The following is a 21,361-nucleotide window of genomic DNA, read 5'->3' on the forward strand; positions in this document are numbered from 1 at the left end:
TCTTCCTTTCTCCCCTTCTGCTCATGTGTATCTAACTGCTTACGCTAGCAGGCATGTTACAGGAAAAGTGCTATATAAAAATAATTAGGCACAATTCAGTAGGGCTAGAGCTACTAGCTCTAAGAGATCAAATGGGAAAAACATATTGGGCCAGAATGGGGACAACTTCATGGTGATAACATTCCTTTTAATATCCCAGAAGCTTTCATGCATGTTACATGGAGAGGAGTAGCCACTATTACATGTAATTTGTTAACCTTTAAATCATTAGTACATATTTTACTTCATTTATACAACTAACATATTGAAAATACATGAATTTAATAAGCTATATTTCCTCAAACTCGTAAACATTGCAAACTGAATACTTCTTCTCAAGTATACAGTAGCAGATATTTCTTTAATGTTTTTCACAATAAGAAAAAATACACTCCACTCTTCAATGACTATAAAACTGACTGATAACAAAAGTTACAAAAGGGTTAGACCTTAGGAAGTAGATTTTTTTCATCATTTCTATCCTGATTCTAATTCTGATTCTCTTTATGCTTTTGGTTTCCTACCTCTTGTATTTCTTCCTGGAGTTGCAATTATACTTAATAAGAAAGTCAGGCTTAGCTTCTCAAATAAGCTGCTGATGGTCCAAGATTTTGAACATGAGAATCAAATTAATCATCCACTTAAATGTTTTATAGTCACTCATCATACATTACATCAGAAACATTCCCAATTATTGGCTTAGACCTATCAGATATGCTTTGGTTTTTCTGTGACCTGGTCTTTTGCTCAAAATTACACTGGTTCTGAATGCATCATCTTCATAATTAGATATATGTCTAACTTTCAGTGATGGTTCTGGGAATCTTTTTCTTATCTTACTACCAAGAGAAGTGTGCCTTTACGACTGCTTTGGGCTTTGTCTGGTTTAGGTAATTCTAAAATTAATTTGATCCATTTAAAACACAAATGTTCTTTCTCATCGACAGTTAAGACTTACAGTATTGATGTCTTAACTGTGGGCTGAGGAGTTTGGATGTTGGTCTGCAGGGAACATGAACCAATGAAGAGTTCCACATAAGAGTCACTTGAGATGTGCTTCAAGAAGATCAATCTAGCTACACAGAGGACAGGGTTTAAAGGAAAAAGGTAGGGACAGAGGCCAGTTGGGAGACTACTGTCTGGGTGAGCAGTAATTAAGACCAAAACTAGGGCAATGGCTGTGGGAGCAGAGAGACGAGCAGAATTTAGCCTAATCATCTGTTTCAAAAGCCCAAATGTGATTTTCTCAAATCCCATCCAAGGAGGGGAAGAGACCAGGCAGTGAGGTGGCCTGTGTTTCACTAGAATTAACAGTGCTGCTCTGATAGTATTTTGCTGGCTACTGCTTTCGTGCTTCCATGCTCATCAGAAGGGACAAGCCAAGTTTCTTGGCAGACAAGACAAGTTCTGTCTCCTGTAACAAATTACCATAGGTTGCATGGCTTACAAACAACAGAAATGTATTTCTCACAGTTCGGGAGGCTGGAAGTCTGAGATCAGAGTACCAGTGTGGTCAAGTTCTGATGAGGACCCTCTTCTAGATTTGAGTGCTGACTTCATTGTGTCCACACATGGCAGAAAAGGAGTGTGAGAGCTCTCTGGGGTCCCTTTTGTAAGGGCATTACTTCCATTCATGAGGGCTCCGCTCTCATGACCTTATCTCACAAAGGCCCCATCTCCTATTGTCACCACATAGGTGTTAGGATTCCACTATATCGACTTTAGGGGGGACACACACATTCATTCCTTAATACCAAGTTACCCACAAATGAAACAGAGACCCTGTGAAGAATCAGTTAGCCAAGCAGGAAATGTTAGCACCACTCATGTTGCAGTAAATGTCCTAGAATGGCTTCAGTTCCTGAAGCATTTAGTATGCTGCTTAAACTTTATTATTTCTGCCTTAATCCCATGGGTACAGGATTATGATGTATCTGCCTATCATTATGGAATTTAGCATCCTAATTCCTCCAACTACATTCTTTAAAATAATATTCATTGGGTGTTTTTCTCATTAAAAAATCTTTACATTTTTATTTCAGAAAATATAGAAAAGTATATAATAAAGAAAATAATGATCACTTTTAAGCCTATCACACAGAGAAATCTACCAATGAAATGTTGGCATAATTCCTTCCAGCCTTCAAAAAATAAGGTTAGAATTATTGTGTTTACTCCATTCGGTACTATTTTATTCCTATAATAGTACACCGTGAGTGTTTCCTCTGTCTTTAATGTTTTTCTAAAACAGGGTTTAACAGACTAATCCAAACTGCCACCTGTTTCTATAAATAATGTTTTCTTGTAACATAGCCACACCCCTTTGTTTATGTACTATCACAGCTATTTTTGCCCTGCAATGACAGAATGGAGTAGTTGTGATAGAGACAGAGTAACCTAAAAAGCTGAAAATATTTATTGTCTTGCCCTTTACAAAAAAAAAAAAATTGCCAAGTCCTGTTTTCAAAGATTATTTTAATAACACTTAGAATTAGGTTAAGTGGCTTTTCCATTTGATAAGTGCTTGGGCCAATAGTTAGAAGCACAATGCTGGGGCCAGCTTGTCCGGGTTCATATCCTCGAGGACTCCACCACTTAAGAGATATCTTGGGGCAATTTATTTAACATTTCCATGCCTCCATTGTCTCATTTGTAACAGGGAAAAAAATAACAGTATCATCCTCATTATGAGGAAGATGTGATAGAGTCCATGGTGCACCTCCTAGATGTCCTCCTTCAGTAATAAATGACTTAGTCCTTGGGCTGCTGGGAGAGTTGCCAGGAGATGTCCTTCAGCAGCCAGCTGTGTTTGGGGACTGTTTGCTGGAGAAAATTGCCTCATTCAAAGCCACACTTCCTTCAAGGGACAGGTCACATCAATGACATATCCACATCAGTGAGGTGGTATAAAGTCCTGAGTCCCTTGTCCCAATTCAAGACAACTCCTGAGGGCCAATCCAGTTTCAAAGTTTCTCATGGATTGGCTGAGGCTTTTGTTGGTATTGAATCACAGCTCAGCTTTTCCCTCTGCCCAGTCCTGCATCTTCTTTCTTCCTTCCATGGGTGCAGATCCCAACACTTCTTCACAAGTATCCTACGTCCTACTCCATCTTGAAATATGGTTCCAGAGCACCTAACCCGAGACAGTGGTAAATGAGCCTTGTGTTGTAGAGCATCTGGCACGTGGTATATGCCATATAGTTGTTTGTTATCAAAGAATTCTGGAAGAAAGTAAAAGGGAAGTACAAGATCAAGAAGTAAAAAATAGAATAATATAAAGTTTCCCACAATTAAAGAATAGCTTAGTCACAAAAATTTTAAATGAATGATTGTAAGAAACTCTAACATATTTAAATTTCATCAAATACATTTAAAGTGTGGTGTAACAATTTTATTTATAATTTAAGTATTAAAAATGTACTATAAATAATATCCTTGAAGCTATGTAAGTTTATTATGACATTGTTAGATATAACCCCCCAAAATATACAAATAAGTATACTGATTTACACACTGATTTGGGAGTATACTTGAATACTTTTTGAAGACCACTAGTTTAAGATCTCTCACATTGGGACACCTGGGTGGGTTTGTCGGTTGAGCCTCCGGCTCTTGATCAAGGCTCAAGTCATGATCTCACAGTTCAAGAGATGGAGGTGGCTGGGTGCTGACAGTACACAGCCTGCTTGAGGTCCTCTCAGGTACAGACTGATTTTGTGCATGTGCAAATAAAGGGAGCTGGGATTAGCCAGTCACAGACTCCACAGCATGTTCCAATAGTAACTGAATTCCTTCTAAGGGCAGCCGTAAATAAGAAGGAAATCTGAGGCACCTGGGTGGCTCACTCGGTTAAGCCTCCAACTTCGGCTCAGGTCTTGATCTCACAGGCCATGAGTTCAAGCCCCACATTGAGCTCTGTCCTGACAGCTCAGAGCCTGGAGCCTGCTTCAGATTTTGTGTCTCCTTCTCTCTCTGCCCCTCTCCCATTCATTCCCGTCTCTCTCTCTCTCTCTCTCAAAAATAAATAAATATTAAAAAAAAATTTTTTAAAAGAAGGAAATCAGCAGTTCTTCAGCTGTTGTCCTTTGTTGGTTTAAAACCACAACAAATCCTATCCTGGATCGCCACACCATATGTAAAGGAACTTAGAAGGATATCTTGTTAATGACACAGAAGTTCAAATTAAAAAAGAAAACAAAAAACCATGAGACTGAACTATAGCAACTCTGGCATCCATTACAAAATGCACGTTTGATAGAAACAACTAGTGTAACCTCAGAGCAGTCTGTTAAGTTCTCTGACACATTATAATCTTCAAAAAATACAATGCACTCTCCCACTCAGTAAATATTTTTGAACGCATATTATATAGCAGGAGCTATAGGAAATCCAAAGTTCTACACTACTCACAAGGAAATGTCATCTGCCATTTTCCAGATGGCAGGAAGGGAGAAGAGGAAGTGAATGGCAAGAAGCTTCTCTTCCAAGGGACTCAGTCCAGTTTTACTAACAAGGAACACCGTTTGGTGAAAAAGGAGAATTGACTTCCAAGTAGAATGCGAAAAGTGTCACTTATTCCTAATGGGATTTTAGAGTGCAAGAAACTGGTGGCAACACACTTTCACAAAAGCTTAGATGGAGAAGGAAGGAGAGAAAAATATATTAGCTGGAGGAGAGTGTAGAGAAAGGTATTGTTTTAGGATGTATTCAACAAATTTTTATTGAGCACATGCCCTATGTTTTAGGCTCTAGAGATTAAGTAGAAAATAAAATAGATAGTGTCCCTGGGTATCAGGAAATAGGCTAAGCCACTATAACAAAACAGGTCTAAACAAACAGTAATTTTTAAGAGAACACAGTTTATTTTCTCTTGTGTAATGGTCCAGAAATCTATGGTTGATCCAAGGGAGGGGGTACCTCTGCTTTCCGAGTTAGGCTGGAACCTAGAGGAAGGGGACAGTTTTGTCTTCCTTAATACATGGCCTCCATTTCTATAGCATGTTTATTTTTTCCTTTTTTCCAGACAGCTGGAAGGGAGAAAAGGAATGTAGATGTCAAGCAGCTTCTCTTTTAAGGGACATAATCCATTTCTACTTACATCGCTTTGGTCACAAATTTTTTTTTTTAGTGTTTATTATTCATTTTTGAGAGAGACAGAGTGTGAGGGGAGAGAGGGACACAGAATCCAAAGCACGCTCCAGGCTCCAAGCTGTCAGCACATGAGATCATGATCTGAGCTGAAGCTGGAGGACCAACCAACTGAGCCACCCAGGTGCCCCCACCATTTTTGATATAACCACACTTAGCTGAAAGGGAGGCCAAGGAATTCTTCTCTTTAATTAGGTCACCGAGTGCCTTGCTAACATTTGGCGGCGGGGGGGGGGGGGGGGGGGGGAGGTATAACAGAATGAAAACTGGTGATGTCGAGCATATATTCTGGAAGCAGAAGAGAACTATAGGCAAATAATGAGCAGTTTTGGTGGTGCGGTGACATGAAGGCCTGAGAGGAGTGAATTCAGGGGAAAACAGGAAAATATAGGATTAGAGAGAGCCAGTATGGCCTTCTCCTTTCAGTGAAAAATGGGAGTGACTTGAACACATGTTGAAAGTAAAAACAACAACAACAACAACAACAACAACAAAAACAGTAGAAATAGGGACACACAGAAAAGAAGAAAATTGTCCCAGAAGAGGAGAAACATCTAGTCCCTCCTCTTCCTTTGTGTCAACTAGAAGAAGGAAAGAATGGGAGTGAATGATGATGTTGGGGGAAGGAGAGAGAAAATAGTAGAAGGCTGTGGGAAATTCCTACCAAATACCTTAAATTCTGTTTCTGAAGTAGGAAGCAACATCATCTCCTGACCATGAGGGGAGATATTTTCCTTGGCTATGAATATGGTAGGAGTGGATAAGGAAGAGACTTGTATTGATCTGGTGTTTTGGGTCCAGGGCCTAAACCATTGAGAAGATTGGCAAGGTAGTGTTTGAGGTGATGAATCTTGTGGTATCTCCCCACAGCAGTACAGTACTTTCTCCAGCCTCCACTTCTCCAACAGCAGGAATGAAAAGGAGCCTCAGACCACTTCAGGCAATGCTCCTCCCAAACTCATCCTCTTGCCAAAACGATCTGCCTTGAAGATCATGGGGATGAAGCTCATTTTGCTATCTGTGCCAATCACTACAAGCCCCAAACCACCCATTTTTAAGCATGGTTGCCAGATATCTCAAGGAAGCCTGTGTCAGATTTGTGACACTTGTGGCTGCACCATTCACTCAGTTATGGGAACCAGAAACCTAGAACCCTCTCTGTCCCTCACTCATTTTAGTCAACCCTCAAGCTCTGTTCATTCCATCTTCTAAATATTCCCCACACTTCTCTCCATTCCCACTCTCCATATCACTGGTAGTATGGATTACCATAATCTCTCGTGGGGATACTTACCCTATCCTTTCCTTTTCTCCTGGAAAAACCATCATACCACTTGCCTAGTTAAAAACATTCAATACTGCATCATTGTCTTTAGGACAAACCCACTACCGTGGTTTCCAAATGCCTTTCTGACACAGCATCTTAATCTCTCCCCACTTCCTCTGCTCATCCATCCATACTTGACTGCTTCCCCATTGAGATGCCATCCCTCCTCAACTTTCACTCTTTTTCTGCCCTAAAAGGCTCTTCTCTTCCAACCCCCTCCTGTCCGTTCCCTTCCGCATCTAATTCCTCCAGTCTCACCCTAGGGGTCCTCAAGGAAGCTTTCCTGACCTCCCTACACTAAGGAGGCGCCCCTTCGATGGAGCACGGTATTAGCCTTACAAGGCATCCCTGTTTTCTTCCAGGACCACTTCTTTTTTGTTCACTTCGGTTCCCGAGCATTCCAGGACGGTGCTAGGTACACAAGGTCACTCAAGAGGTGTTTGTAGAATGAGTAAATTAATGAATAAATCGTGAACCAAACACCCTGGAGTTTCCACTACATGTATGGCCTGCATAAACTGTTAATGTAAATTTAACTGATCAAATGAGCTAAAGTGTGTGTAGTACTTGGGAAAATTCGTCTCGGAGAGTCGGTCCAGGTAAGCTTGCCCGCTTTACCTCTCGCAGGCCGCAGGGGCGGCACCTCCGGGGGCGCAGGGGAGCGCTCGAGCGGAAGGCGGGGCCTCCTGGGCAGTGGCCCCGCCCCAGGGCGGGGCTATTCCGGGGCGACGAAGGGCGGGGCTCACGGGCGGGGAACTATCCTTCCGAGGCCGAGGCACGTCCGCGTGTGCCGGCGGAACGGTGGTGGGGTCGTGGGTCCCAGCCGGGTGGCCTAGGTTACTGACCGCGCCGCCGCGGCCGCCATCTTGCCCGCGCCCGGACTCCCGCGGCGGGAGGGGCGGTGACCAAGCCGGAAGTGGCTGTGCGGTGGCCGCGCTGCCTCATCAGGTCAGTGAGCGCGGCTTGGGCCGCGCGTCTCAGCACCTCCGACGGAGGCCCGGGTAGTGGGCTCGGGAGTGCCGGGGCCGCCGCGAGGGGCCCGGGAAAGCCCGGTTGAAAGGCCCGGGCGGGGGCGGACCCGGGGGCCATCTCGGAGCCGAGGCTCAGGGCGTCGCGTTCCGCGCTGCGGGATAACCGCGCCGGGCGGCCGGCAGGGCCTAGCTGGGAGCCTCGGAGCTGCAGGAGGCCTCGGGGCGCGCTCGGACCTCGTCGGGGCCGCGCGGCAAGTTCTTGCGGAACCGCGTCCTCGCGTTGGACGGGCGGCTCAGCCAGGTGTCTAGAGCGTGGGAGTGGCCCTCAGATTCCTGATTTACCCGGAATAGCAAGAGCCTCGCTTTGGTTGTACTTTATTAAATACTTCCTAAAGGGCCTGTCACCCGGTTGGTTAGCTGTGTTCTGTGCTTGTATGAGTAGTGAAAATTCCGTAAGAGGATGAATAAAGCCTTTCACGTGTGCCACGAGCAGTGCTAAAATGATTTGCAGATGCCTGCATTACAGGCCTTTTGTATAACTATATTTGTTACGGTAAGAAAAGTAGAAGACAACAAAAGGATGTGAGAGGGTAGTTGGATACTTTGTACACTTTAGTATTGTGGATCTTCACTGTCCAGTAGCCACACAGAGTTGAGATGTGCTCTAAGTGTAAGATAAAATACCCATTGGATTTACAGGACTTGACACCCCCCTCCCAAACAGACAAAAAAAAATTGAATAGTTTTTTACTTTGATTGCATGTTGGAAAGGGATTTTTTTTTTTATATGTTGGGGAGAATAAAATATATTAATTTCATCTCTTTATACTTTTTCAGTGTGGCTACTAGAAACTTAAATCCTGTGGCTAACACTGTATTTCTGTCGGATAGTGCTGTTTACAGATGTTATGGTGAAGAATACAGGATCAGCATGGCTTTCCTGTGCTTCAAAACCATTGAGGGGAAGTGAACGCTTGTAAAACTTGAAGGTGAAGATGTTAACATAAGCTGTAATTATTGCAGATTTCACCCCTTCCACTCCCACTTTTCAGTGTTTCCAACACTTGAAAACATTAACTTCAGGGTTGTTGAAGAAAATCATAGTGATACTAACAGCTGTGTGATATGAAGAACTCAGTTTGTCACAACTTTGTGACATGAAGGTAGGGTGTATTCTATCTCTTACAGTCTTGGTGTATTAACAGACTTGTTAGTGTTTAGCCAGTGCGTGGCTGGAGGTCCCCTGACTCCAGGTTCAGTTTTCTTTGCTCTTCACCTTATTCCTAGTTATCTACATTCATGAGCCAGGATCCATCTATACCATGTGTTGGATTGTAAAAAAAACATATTTCTTAAAAGGGTGCTTATGGATATATCTCTAGGTTGTTAATACAACCTATGCAGTCACATATGACCCGTTGTTTAGAAGGGCTGGCACTTGGTTTAATGTTCTTTGTCACCACCTTGAAATTCTTAATAATTTTTCAGTGCGAGGGCCTTGTTATTTTCATTTTGCACTAGGCCCTGCACATGATGTAGTTGATTTTTTTCTTATACAGTAATCTGGGATGGCAGTTGGGAGGTTTTGGACAAGAACCAAAACGCCTGGTCTTCACTTTACTCCAGTGTGAAATGAAAGGGGTTTGCCAGTCTAACTCTCAAGTTTTGTACAAAAATTACTGTAATCAGATTTTTTGGATATGAAACATTTTATGAGTATAAACGTTGTACAGGCATACTTACATCAGAAGAAATGCTGATGGTCCTCCCTTGAGAGTCATGCAAATCAGAGTTTTTTAAATTATAGTAATGCTTTCTATTTTGTGTGTTTCTTTTAATTTTTTTTTTTTAATGTTTACTTATTTTTGAGAGAGACAGAGTGCGAGTGGGGGAGGGGCAGAGAGAGAGGGAGACACAGAATCCAAAGCAGGCTTCAGGCTCTGAGCTGTCAACATGGAGTCTGATGTGGGGCTGGAACTCATAAACTGCTAGTTCATGAACTGAGCCAAAGTTGGATGCTTAAGTAACTGAGCCACCCAGGCACCCTCTGTGTTTTTTAAGGTGGATTTTTCAGTTTGCCACCAAGTTTTCTTACAGCTCATCCATGTAAAGAATATGATTATGGGATGGAAGCCCAGATTGAAAGTGTGCTTAATAGAAGCACACTTTGAAAGTCCTATTGATAAGATAGGAAGATAGGCTAGATCCCCAGATACCTCCAGTTAAGAGGTTTCCTCTGTCCGTACAGGCATGAGTGTGAACCCTTACTTGGTAGTATCTGTTCCTGCTTTCTGTTGTCTTACCTACGTCCTACTGCAGCTACGTCCTACTACATCCTAACTTCAGCTCTAGAACGCAGGCATTGTTAGACCTTTATTAGTCTGCTTGGGCTGCCATAACAAAAGCCCCTAGACTAGATGGCTTAAACAACAGAAATTTATTTTCTTACAGTGCTCACAGGTTGGAGTCTGAAATCAGGGTGCCAGGTCTAGTTTTGGTGAGAGTTCTTTTCTTGGCTCACAGATAGCTGCCTTCTCACTGTGTCCTTCTTACTGTGTCCTCACTGTGTCTTCACATGGTAGGGAGAGAGCTCTATCGCTCTCTCTCTCTTCTTGTAAGGGCACCAGTTCTATCAGTTTAGCACTCTACCCTTATGACCTCATTTCACTCTGATCACCCCCCTTAAAGGCTCTCTCTAATACTATCATATTGGGGATTAGGGCTTCAGTATGAATTTGGGGGAGAGGGCACAATTTAGTCCATAGCAATCAGAGAGTTTATCTGTCCCTGTTTACTACCATGTTAGCATTTAAAACAGTGTCTAGCACATACACTATGCCCAATAAATATTTATAGAATAAATGAAAGGTATTAGAATGATCCTTTCTTAGGATCATTGTGGCTCACTGTGGGCTCTTGCCCATCATTGGAACCAGTTATGACAGTGGGCACTTTGCTCTTGCCTGGAGCCAGTCTCTACTAGGAAGAGTATAGGTAGAAACATGAGGAGATTGGTAAAACTTGGATATAACAGTATGGGAAATGTCAGATGGAGCATTTAACAAATGCATTCATTTAACAAATAATTGTTAAGTATCTACTAAGTGCCTGGCACTGGGCTGGGTATCAGAGGTACAAATAGAAAGCAAAAGGTACTTTTCCTGCTCTTATGGAGCTTATAATTTAGTAGGAGAGACAGGGTGATTTATTTAAAGGGAAGGAATACTATTCACTGAGAGTACATAACTAAGTAACCTGACAGGCTAGGGAGGGGATAGAGGATGTTTGATGTCAACCATGATGGTTGAGAGATGGTCAAGCAGGTGTTAACTTGACCAAGAAGGGAGGGAAGAATGTTCTAACAAGAGGGAACGGCATTTGCAAGAGTGGTGATGGGGGGGTGATGAGGGGAGGGGACAGAGGGAGGTTATAATCTAGGAACTGAAAAGAAGACCGTGTCGCCAGAACACAGCAAGGAGGAAAATGGTGTGCCTTGAGGCCAAAGCAGTAGGTAGAGGCCAAAAGATTTAGGACTTTATAGGTTATATTGAAGATTTTGGAACTCTGTACTGAGAACAATTGGAAACCATTAGAGGGTTTTAAGCAGAGATTGTATAACCTGGTTAAGTTTGCATTTTAGAAAGGTCCCTGTGATATTACATAAAGATGAATTTCATAAAGGCCTGAGTATACAGATAAGTAAAAGAATTGCAGAATCAGCACCATAGGCCAGACATGTTGTATACCTTAATTTCTGTGGAAACTGTCCTTAAGCTGTGAAACTTGGCAGCCTGAGTGGAGGAGAGAAGAATAAGGGTTGATCAAGGTTAGGAGAAGACAAGCCTAAAGTGGCAAGGAAATGAAGAAATTGAGGGTCTGTCTAGTAAGAATATAATTGAAATGATTGATATTGAGCTTCAGAACCCAAAGAAAGGAAATAAGCCAGTATAAGTATTCTTAGTGGATTTTCCATTTAAATTGTATGAGTCTGTTGAATTCTGGACTAATAGTTCCTGACTAAAAGTTTTACAAGATCAAAAAGTAAAGCCAAGTATGTTTGAGCTGAATTTATTTAGTTTATCTATATTAGGAGTCTGTGCCAGGTTCTCTATCTGGTATAGGGGATGAATGAACGAACCATAGCTTTACCTTTTAAGAACTGACACTATAGGGGCACCTGGGTGGCTCAGTTGGTTAAGCATTGGACTCTTGGTTTCAGCTCAGGTCATGATCTCATGGTTTGTGAGTTGGAACCCCAGAGCTCTGCGCTAACAGCACGAAGCTTGCTTGGGATTCTCTGTCTCCCTCTCTCTGCTCCTCCCCCTCCAAAAATAAGTAAAAGTTAAAAACAAAACAAAACAAAACCTATTAAAAAAAAACTGAGAACATGGTTGTGCAGATACCATTTGCCATAAAGGTACTAAATGTCTTTGTTCCTTTTTTTTTAATTTTTTTTTAATGTTTATTCATTTTTGAAAGAGACAGAGCACAAGCAGGGGTGGGGTGGACCCAGAATCTGAAGGGGGACACAGAATCTGAAGCAGGCTCCAGGCTCTGAGCTGTCAGCACAGAGCCCGATGCAGGGCTCGAACTCATGAACCGGGAGATCGTGACCTGAGCCAAAGTAGGATGCTCATCCGACTGAGCCACCCAGGTGCCCCATGTTCCTTTTTAATCCACACTATAGTCTCTAGCGAGAATTGGTTAAAAACAGACATTTACATTTTTGTTAAGTAGCTTTTGTTTTTATTTAAAAAAAAAATTTTTTTTTAACGTTTTTATTTATTTTTGGGACAGAGAGAGGCAGAGCATGAACGGGGGAGGGGCAGAGAGAGAGGGAGACACAGAATCGGAAGCAGGCTCCAGGCTCCGAGCCATCAGCCCAGAGCCTGATGCGGGGCTCGAACTCCCGGACCGTGAGATCGTGACCTGGCTGAAGTCGGACGCTTAACCGACTGCGCCACCCAGGCGCCCCAAGTAGCTTTTGTTTTTAAAATAACATTTTAACATAGTTATTTTTAGTTTGTGCTTACATGACTGTCATATTTATCTTTTCAAAATCCCAAGTCAATATTAATCAAAATGTGTAGAATTGAAATCTGAAAGAGCCTTTAATGATCACTTAATTCAGTTTTTCTCAAATGCAGTGTGTACTGCTGGTTGTAAACAGGATGATTTTAGGTAAAACATAAGCATTTTTAAAAAATTCCAGTATAGTTAACATATTAAGCATTTTAATAGTTATACATTTCAATGTATATTAGAAAAATACATTTAGCATACCATGCCCATGATCCATGGATTTTATGATAGGTTAAAATAGATTTTCTGATTTTAAAAATAGTCAATGTAAATAAAAATATTAAATAAAAATAGATGGTATGTGAATGAAATTTGGCAAACACTAAACCAACTCTTTGGTTGTATAGACGAAAAAACAAAAGAACCCCCAGTCACAAAGGCCTTTCCCAGGCGTATAGCTAATATACGTCAGGGGTGGGAATAAAAGTCAGCTCTGCTCAATACATGCTGCTATTTATTCTGCCATATAGAGCTGCTTGTTATTGTTGAACCTTGAGAAAGAGACCTCTGTCTTTGTAGTGGCATTGTATTTTAAATCTTCATTATCTATTATGCTGGCAACCTGTGGCTATTTATTAAAAATTAGTTAAAGGTAAATAAGATTTAAAAATTGTACTAGTCACATTTTTAGTGCTTGGTAGCCACATGTTGCTAGTAGCTACCCTATTGGACAGCAGTATAGCTAGAGAACATTTCTGTCACTGCGGAAAGTTCTGTTGGATAGTGTTGCTCTAAACTGTTGCTTAAGAACATGATTCATAATTCTTTAAAGTTTTACCCCCTTCAAAGGGATGATGCTTATTAATTTGCTCACCATGCTGAAGTTATATTAATTCTGAGGTTAATGACATTAGTAGTCACAGTGCAATTAAAATACTTGATCATGGGAAAAAGGCCAAAATGTAGTTTTCAGAATCTTACCACCTCATTTTATTGGGAGAAGTTTTTTTTCCTTATTTCTTCCTTCCTTCTTTCATCCCCTTCCCCTTCCCTTCAAGCAGGGGAGAAGGGCAGGGGGACAGAGAGAATCCCAAGCAGGCTCCACACCCAGCACGGAGCCCAACCTGGGGCTCAAGCCCACGATCCTGGGATCATGACCTGAGCCTAGATTAAGAGTCAGACATTCAACTGACTGAGTCACCCAGGCACCCTTCTTTTTCCCTCTTTAATTAATAAATATGGTCATGAATTCCTAGCAGTTGGAAGAAATATATTGAGAAACAGAGTACCTATATAGAGAATTTCCTGACTTTCCAAATAGCTTATTCATCTTAGATTTGTATTTTGTTAACATTTTAAAACTTTTTATTTTTAAACAGATTTTCAGTGAATGGACCTGACTGGACTACTTGAGCACATCACTAAACATGAGCGGTACCAAACCTGATATATTGTGGGCACCACACCAAGTTGATAGATTTGTTGTGTGTGACTCAGAACTGAGCCTATATCACGTGGAATCTACTGTGAATTCAGAACTCAAAGCTGGATCTTTACGTTTATCTGAAGACTCTGCAGCTACATTACTATCAATAAATTCAGATACACCATATATGAAATGTGTTGCCTGGTATCTCAATTATGATCCTGAATGCCTCCTAGCAGTTGGACAAGCAAATGGTCGAGTTGTACTTACAAGTCTTGGTCAGGATCATAACTCAAAATTCAAAGATTTGATAGGAAAAGAATTTGTCCCAAAACATGCCCGACAATGCAATACCCTTGCATGGAATCCATTGGATAGTAACTGGCTTGCTGCTGGGCTAGATAAACATAGAGCTGATTTTTCGGTGCTGATTTGGGATATTTGCAGCAAATATACACCTGACATAGTTCCCATGGAGAAAGTGAGACTTTCAGCAGGTGAAACTGAAACAACATTATTGGTAACAAAACCTCTTTATGAATTGGGACAGAATGATGCTTGTCTGTCTCTTTGTTGGCTTCCACGAGACCAGAAACTTCTCCTTGCTGGTATGCATCGTAACCTAGCCATATTTGATCTTCGGAATACGAGCCAAAAGATGTTTGTAAATACAAAAGCTGTTCAGGGGGTGACAGTAGACCCATACTTCCACGATCGTGTTGCTTCCTTCTATGAAGGTCAGGTTGCAATATGGGATCTAAGGAAATTTGAGAAGCCAGTTTTGACTTTGACTGAGCAGCCAAAGCCCTTAACAAAAGTAGCATGGTGTCCAACTAGGACTGGTCTGCTTGCTACTTTGACAAGGGATAGTAATATTATTAGATTATATGATATGCAGCACACACCCACTCCCATTGGAGATGAAACTGAGCCCACAATAATTGAAAGAAGTGTGCAACCTTGTGACAATTACATTGCTTCCTTTGCTTGGCATCCAACGAGTCAAAATCGAATGATAGTTGTAACTCCCAACCGAACAATGTCTGATTTCACTGTTTTTGAAAGGATATCTCTTGCCTGGAGCCCAATAACATCTTTAATGTGGGCTTGTGGCCGTCATTTGTATGAATGTGCAGAAGAAGAAAATGATAATTCTTTAGAAAAAGATATAGCAACGAAGATGCGCCTTCGGGCTTTATCCAGGTATGGACTTGATACAGAACAGGTGTGGAGAAACCATATTTTAGCTGGAAATGAAGATCCACAGCTCAAGTCACTCTGGTATACTCTGCACTATATCCTTTTCATTGTGAATTTCATGAGCTGAATCAGGTAGAAATGTTCTGAAAGTTTGCTGAAAAGTCAGCCTTTAAATTTTATTCTGAATGTTTTATATGCAAATAAGAGTTACATAATGCTAAAATTACAGAGTAAAATTATTTAAAACTTGAGCTTGAAATACTGCTTTATAGATTGTAGAGAAAGAAGAAAAGTATATCTACGATAAAGTAGAACTATCACTGATGCCTATTATGAATTGGCTCCGTATCAAAATAAATTCAGCTCTGACGTATTTTATTATACATCATCATTAGTATTTCCTATGCGTTTAAATACTTATGAAGCAGTATACAGAAGATATGGATCAGAAATCTCCAGGAAACAAAGGATCATTGGTTTATGCAGGAATTAAATCAATTGTAAAATCCTCTTTGGGTAAGAAAATTCAATTTTATTTTTTAAAGTTTTATAATTTTTGTACTCTATTTTCTACTTTTTCCTCATTAGTTACTTCAGAATAGTATGCATACATACTTTGTTTTTTATTTTTTGTTGGGGGGGGTTCTGATTAGATATTTTAGTTGAGTTAAATGCATAATTGTTTTTATATCCAGAATTCTTTTTGGAGGGAGTCTTATTTCTTTCAAGTGATACTGTCTTTCTAAATCTATTCATTTATCCCATGTTATTTTTTGAAGATCCTGAGAGGTATTACATCCGATGACTTACAGGGTCATGGTGGTTGGTTTGGATTTTATCACAGTATTTTACTTCTATAAAAACTAAATAAAAAGATGTATAATCGAAGGAGTTCCCTTTTAATTCCGCTGTCCAAACACTGTCTTAGCTATCTATGGCAAGATCTAAGTAACTATGTCAGGAAGTGTGGCCTTGCCTGAAGGAGCCTTACCTGAAAGAATCCTTGATAATTAAATTAATGTATGAATTAATACAGGGTTGAAATTGATCAGCTATTTAAGAATAAGATAAAGATGACAAAAGAGCCAAACTTATCTTTTCATTGAACCGTTGTTCTTTCTGTTTTTATTGGAATTGAATTGTGCATTTTACTATGATACTTCCCCCGACCTAGTATTCAGTATCTAGCTTTCGATGGCAGTCAAATTTGGGCCACAAAGTCAGGCTGCCCGAAAAGTAGTTTATATTATTAGTCAAAGAGTGGCAGTTCAAATAATAAGTTCAACTTGGTCTTTAATAGGGTTTTCATGGGGTGCCTGGGTGGCTCAGTCGGTTGGGCGTCCGACTTCAGCCAGGTCACGATCTCGCGGTCCGGGAGTTCGAGCCCCGCGTCAGGCTCTGGGCTGATGGCTCAGAGCCTGGAGCCAGTTTCCGATTCTGTGTCTCCCTCTCTCTCTGCCCCTCCCCCGTTCATGCTCTGTCTCTCTCTGTCGCAGAAATGAATAAACGTTGAAAAAAAAAATTAAAAAAAAAATAGGGTTTTCATAAATACTGTACAAATAATACCAAATAAAATATTATTTTTTAATAAGAATAGGTTAAGCATTTTAACTAAACTGTTATATTATTAAAAAGAAGCTTAAAGGACTTTCACGTTACTTTGTTCCACATTGCTGAACATGCAATAGACTATTATCTGATCAGTTCCGTTTTGGTATTTTCTTACTAGCTTTCCACCAAAAAACTAACTTTTTAAATTTCTTTTTTTATTTAAAAAAAAATTTTTTTTAAATGTTTATTTTTTGAGAGGGAGATTGACAGAGTGTGAGCAGGGGAGGGGCAAAGAGAGAAGGAGACACAGAATCAGAAGGAGGCTGCAGGCTCTGAGCTGTCAGCACAGAGCCTGACATGGGACTTGAACCCACAAAATGTGAGATCATGACCTGAGCCCAAGTTGGACGTTCAACCGACTGAGCCACCCATGCACCCCAAAAGTAACTTTTATTATAAATAAATTTATTACCAGGTGCCCCCAAAGTAACTTTTATTATAAATAAATTTATTACCAGGTGCCCCAAAAGTAACTTTTATTATAAATAAATTTATTATTGGGGTGCTGGGGTGGCTCAGTCAGTTGGGCATCTGACTTCAGCTCACTGGTCATGATCTCACAGTTCGTGGATTCGAGCCCTGTGTCAGGCTCTGTGCTGACAGCTCAGAGCCTGGAGCCTGCTTTCGATTCTGTGTCTCCTTCTCTCTCTGCCCCTCCCCACTTGTGCTCTGTCTCTCAAAAATAAATGTAAACAAATAAGTAAATTTATTATAAATAAAATGAGTCTACTTAGAAACTTCCATTTTTATTAATATAAATAAAAGGGCAGATAATACTATCATATCCCTGTACATGAACCTGCGTACCATGGTTCATGACTTTAGAACTGCTGCTGCAAAGACTTAAACACCGAGCTTATAGAATTTTTAGTATTTTTGGCATATGGTAGGTGAGGGCACATTGCATTCTTAGTTATTCTGAGGTTTATTATTGTTGTTGTTGTATTTTGACATATTTTAGGGAAAAAACTTACAAACTATCTCTGAGGAAAAGCAAGGGGAAAAATAGACCATCATTATATATTTCTGGTGAAGTAGAAACCGAATGTCTTGAATCAAAAATAGTCTTTACCCACATTAAAAAAACTATATGGGAGAGAGTTCCTCATTGTTAGACTTTTAGCTTTTTCTTTGTTTTGGTTTTGATATTTTTGTTTTTACAGCCCCAAAGTAAAAAGTAGAGAAATAACTGTCAAAGATGGCACTTGTGGACTTCAGTTTTTTTATCTGGCCGTACTCCTTTCTCTAATTGTATCCCTAATCATTCAACACATAGTAAGTCAACACACTGAACCTTCTTGCTCACAGTAATCTCATATACAAGTTTATTAGACCACACAGTGAAATTTTAACTTTGGTCACAAATAATAGATACTGAGTGCTCTATGAATTAGGCATCATGCTAACTGCTTTCCCCATGTTACTTTATGTCATTCTTACAATTACAGTATGAGGTAAATTTGTTTATTCAGCAAATGCTTATTATTTGCTTGTTATATGCCAAGAATTGTCCTTGGAATAATAAAGGCATAACTGTCAACAAGATAAGTCTCTTCCTTTGTAGAGACTGAACAAAGTAGATATTACCCCTATTCCTGGGAAGTTTACATTCTAATTCAGAATATGGACAAGTACATAGGCAATTTAACATAAGGAAGAACAAACAGTTATGTATAGAAGAATGCTAGCCTGGCTGTTAAGGATTGGAGAGGGTTCCCTGGAGGAGGTAACAGTGAAGACAAGGTCTAGACATGGAGCAGCATATGCAATTAACCCAGAGGAGAGGGACTGTAGCACATTTTAGTATTGCTGGAACAGAGTGTGAGAGAAAAAAAATGAGGAAAGAGTGCTGACTAGAAAGGTAAGCAGTGGGGCAGCTCAGGACTTAGAAATCATGGTAAGAATTTAGGGAGACTTACCCTGTAACAAGGGGAAGCAAGGAAAGATTTCAGAGTATTGACAAAATTAGATTTGTGTTTTAGAGCTGTCGCTATGTGTGGAATGAATTGGAAAGGATCAAACAGGAACCTCAGATAAAAGCTACAGTTATTAGGCAAGATATGAGGGTGTTCCTACCAAAATTAGTGGCAGAGGAGTGAGAGAAATGTGGGTAAATTAGAAAGTGACAAAATTTAATGATTGAGTAAAGGAGACGGACGGGAAGGAAAAATGAAAGCACACATATTTACCTTAGGAGACTAAGATAATACTGGTACTAGTTGATAGGAATAACCTAAGAGTGCATTTGAGAAGAAAAAGTTCATTTTAGAGAAAGTTGAATTTGAGATAGCTAGGTGGAGCTGTGCAGTGGGCAAGAAATTTAGGGTAGGTTGAAGAAGTAAAGTCATCCATTTTAAATAATTCTTCCAAGGAATTTGACCATATGAAGGAGGATAAAAAGGGATACAATAAAAGCACAGCAGGTGAATCCAGAGTCATAGGAAGGTTTTTGTGTTGCTTTGTTTTTAACGTGGGATTGATTTAAGCAAGTTTAAATGCTAATGTGAGGAAACCCATGCAAAGAAGTGATGATGCAGAGAGAAGGGAGTGAAGAGCAAAATTCCTAGGAATATGAAGGAATAGGATCCAGAGCACAGGTGAAAGATTAGCTTTAGACAGGATGTACACTTTCTCCATACTGCCAGAGGGAAAGGGAAAGGTATGTAGGTTGTATAAGGTTGAATGGCTGGAGGCTGATGAGTTTACCACGCAATGGCTCTCTTTTCTCAGTGTGGTAGGTTTGCTTGTTGAAAAGGAGCAGGAAGGTGGTAGAAGACCTGGAGAAAAGGAGCCAGGGTTGTTTTGAGAAACATGAGAGGATTGTGGGGCAATTGTTTTAATCAGAAGATAAAGGACAGTATGGTGAGAGAATTAAGGGTACTGGCAAGAGAATGATTCATTTGTTGGTTTTGGGGAGGGAAATGACAGGAGACTGGTAAGTAAAAATAAGAGGGGCCAAGAGATTGTAAGGTTGAAAAATTTAGAAGAGAGATTTCTGAAAGGCGATGAGGTTGTGGTAAGAAAGTGGCTCTTTTTTTTTTTTTTTTTTGTAACTTTCCTTTTAATGTTTATGAGAGAGAGAGAGAGAGAAAAAACGTGAGGGGGGGTGGGCAGAGAGAGAGGGAGACACAGAATCTGAAGCTGAAGCAGGTTCCGGGCTCTGAGCTGTCAGCATAGAGCCTGATGTGGAGCACGAACTCACAAACTATGAGATCATGACCTGAGCTGAAGTCAGACACTTAACTGACTGAGCCACCCTGGCGCCCAAGAAAGTGGCTCTTTTGAAGGAGGATCAGTTTGGATGTGTTCATTAAAGGAGTGGGTAAAATCTTGGAGGCGTGAACCACTGGATATAAGGAAGCAAAGAGACAGACTGATTTATTGGACAGACTGAGTGTTGAAGTCAACCAGGATGAGAAGGCATGCTCTAAGGGAATGTGTTGTAAGTCTTGTGGAGCAGTGTTCATAATATTAATTATAATTTCTTCCTTTTAAGATGGCAGAGAATTGTGTAATAAATACTGGTCAGCCTTCTATCCAATATGATGAAAATATTTTTCTTTTTTTTTTTCTTTTTTTTTTAATTTATTTTATTTTATTTTTATTTATTTATTTATTTTTTTTATGAAATTTATTGACAAATTGGTTTCCATACAACACCCAGTGCTCATCCCAAAAGGTGCCCTCCTCAATACCTATCACCCACCCTCTCCTCCCTGCCACCCCCCATCAACCCTCAGTTTGTTCTCAGTTTTTAACAGTCTCTTATGCTTTGGCTCTCTCCCATTCTAACCTCTTTTTTTTTTTTTTTCCTTCCCCTCCCCCATGGGTTCCTGTTAAGTTTCTCAGGATCCACACAAGAGTGAAACCATATGGTATCTGTCTTTCTCTGTATGGCTTATTTCACTTAGCATCACACTCTCCAGTTCCATCCACGTTGCTACAAAAGACCATATTTCATTTTTTCTCATTGCCACGTAATATTCCATTGTGTATATAAACCACAATTTCTTTATCCATTCATCAGTTGATGGACATTTAGGCTCTTTCCATAATTTGGCTATTGTTGAGAGTGCTGCTATGAACATTGGGGTACACGTGGCCCTATGCATCAGTGCTCCTGTATCCCTTGGATAAATTCCTAGCAGTGCTATTGCTGGGTCATAGGGTAGGTCTATTTTTAATTTTCTGAGGAACCTCCACACTGCTTTCCAGAGCGGCTGCACCAATTAGCATTCCCACCAACAGTGCAAGAGGGTTCCCGTTTCTCCACATCCTCTCCAGCATCTATAGTCTCCTGATTTGTTCATTTTGGCCACTCTGACTGGTGTGAGGTGATACCTGAGTGTGGTTTTGATTTGTATTTCCCTGATGAGGAGCGACGCTGAACATCTTTTCATGTGCCTGTTGGCCATCCGGGTGTCTTCTTTAGAGAAGTGTCTATTCATGTTTTCTGCCCATTTCTTCACTGGGTTATTTGTTTTTCGGGTGTGGAGTTTGGTGAGCTCTTTATAGATTTTGGATACTAGCCCTTTGTCCGATATGTCATTTGCGAATATCTTTTCCCATTCCGTTGGTTGCCTTTTAGTTTTGTTGGTTGTTTCCTTTGCTGTGCAG

At 40.5% G+C, this 21,361-nt stretch overlaps 1 protein-coding gene across 6 annotated transcripts in view; it reads left to right on the forward strand.

The window, feature by feature from the left end:
- Positions 1-7,269: 7,269 nt before the first annotated feature.
- The window catches only part of MIOS (meiosis regulator for oocyte development), a 60,846-nt gene continuing 46,754 nt past the window's right edge, over positions 7,270-21,361 (forward strand). For 3 of the 6 annotated variants that reach the window (XR_007150187.1, XR_007150186.1, XM_047849085.1), the window contains exons 1-3: positions 7,271-7,462; positions 13,887-15,228; positions 15,551-15,649. Coding sequence is in view for 4 of the 6 variants with exons in the window: in XM_047849085.1 (XP_047705041.1) it covers positions 13,935-15,228; positions 15,551-15,649 (1,393 nt within the window). In the remaining 2 variants the exon portion in view is untranslated. Of the gene's footprint in view, positions 7,463-8,186; positions 8,475-8,557; positions 8,649-13,886; positions 15,229-15,550; positions 15,650-21,361 lie in introns of those variants that run through there. The other 3 variants (XM_047849088.1, XM_047849086.1, XM_047849087.1) reach the window with 3 other exon arrangements.

Source organism: Prionailurus viverrinus, chromosome A2 (genome assembly GCF_022837055.1).
Source record: "Prionailurus viverrinus isolate Anna chromosome A2, UM_Priviv_1.0, whole genome shotgun sequence".
Lineage (NCBI taxonomy): Eukaryota > Metazoa > Chordata > Mammalia > Carnivora > Felidae > Prionailurus > Prionailurus viverrinus.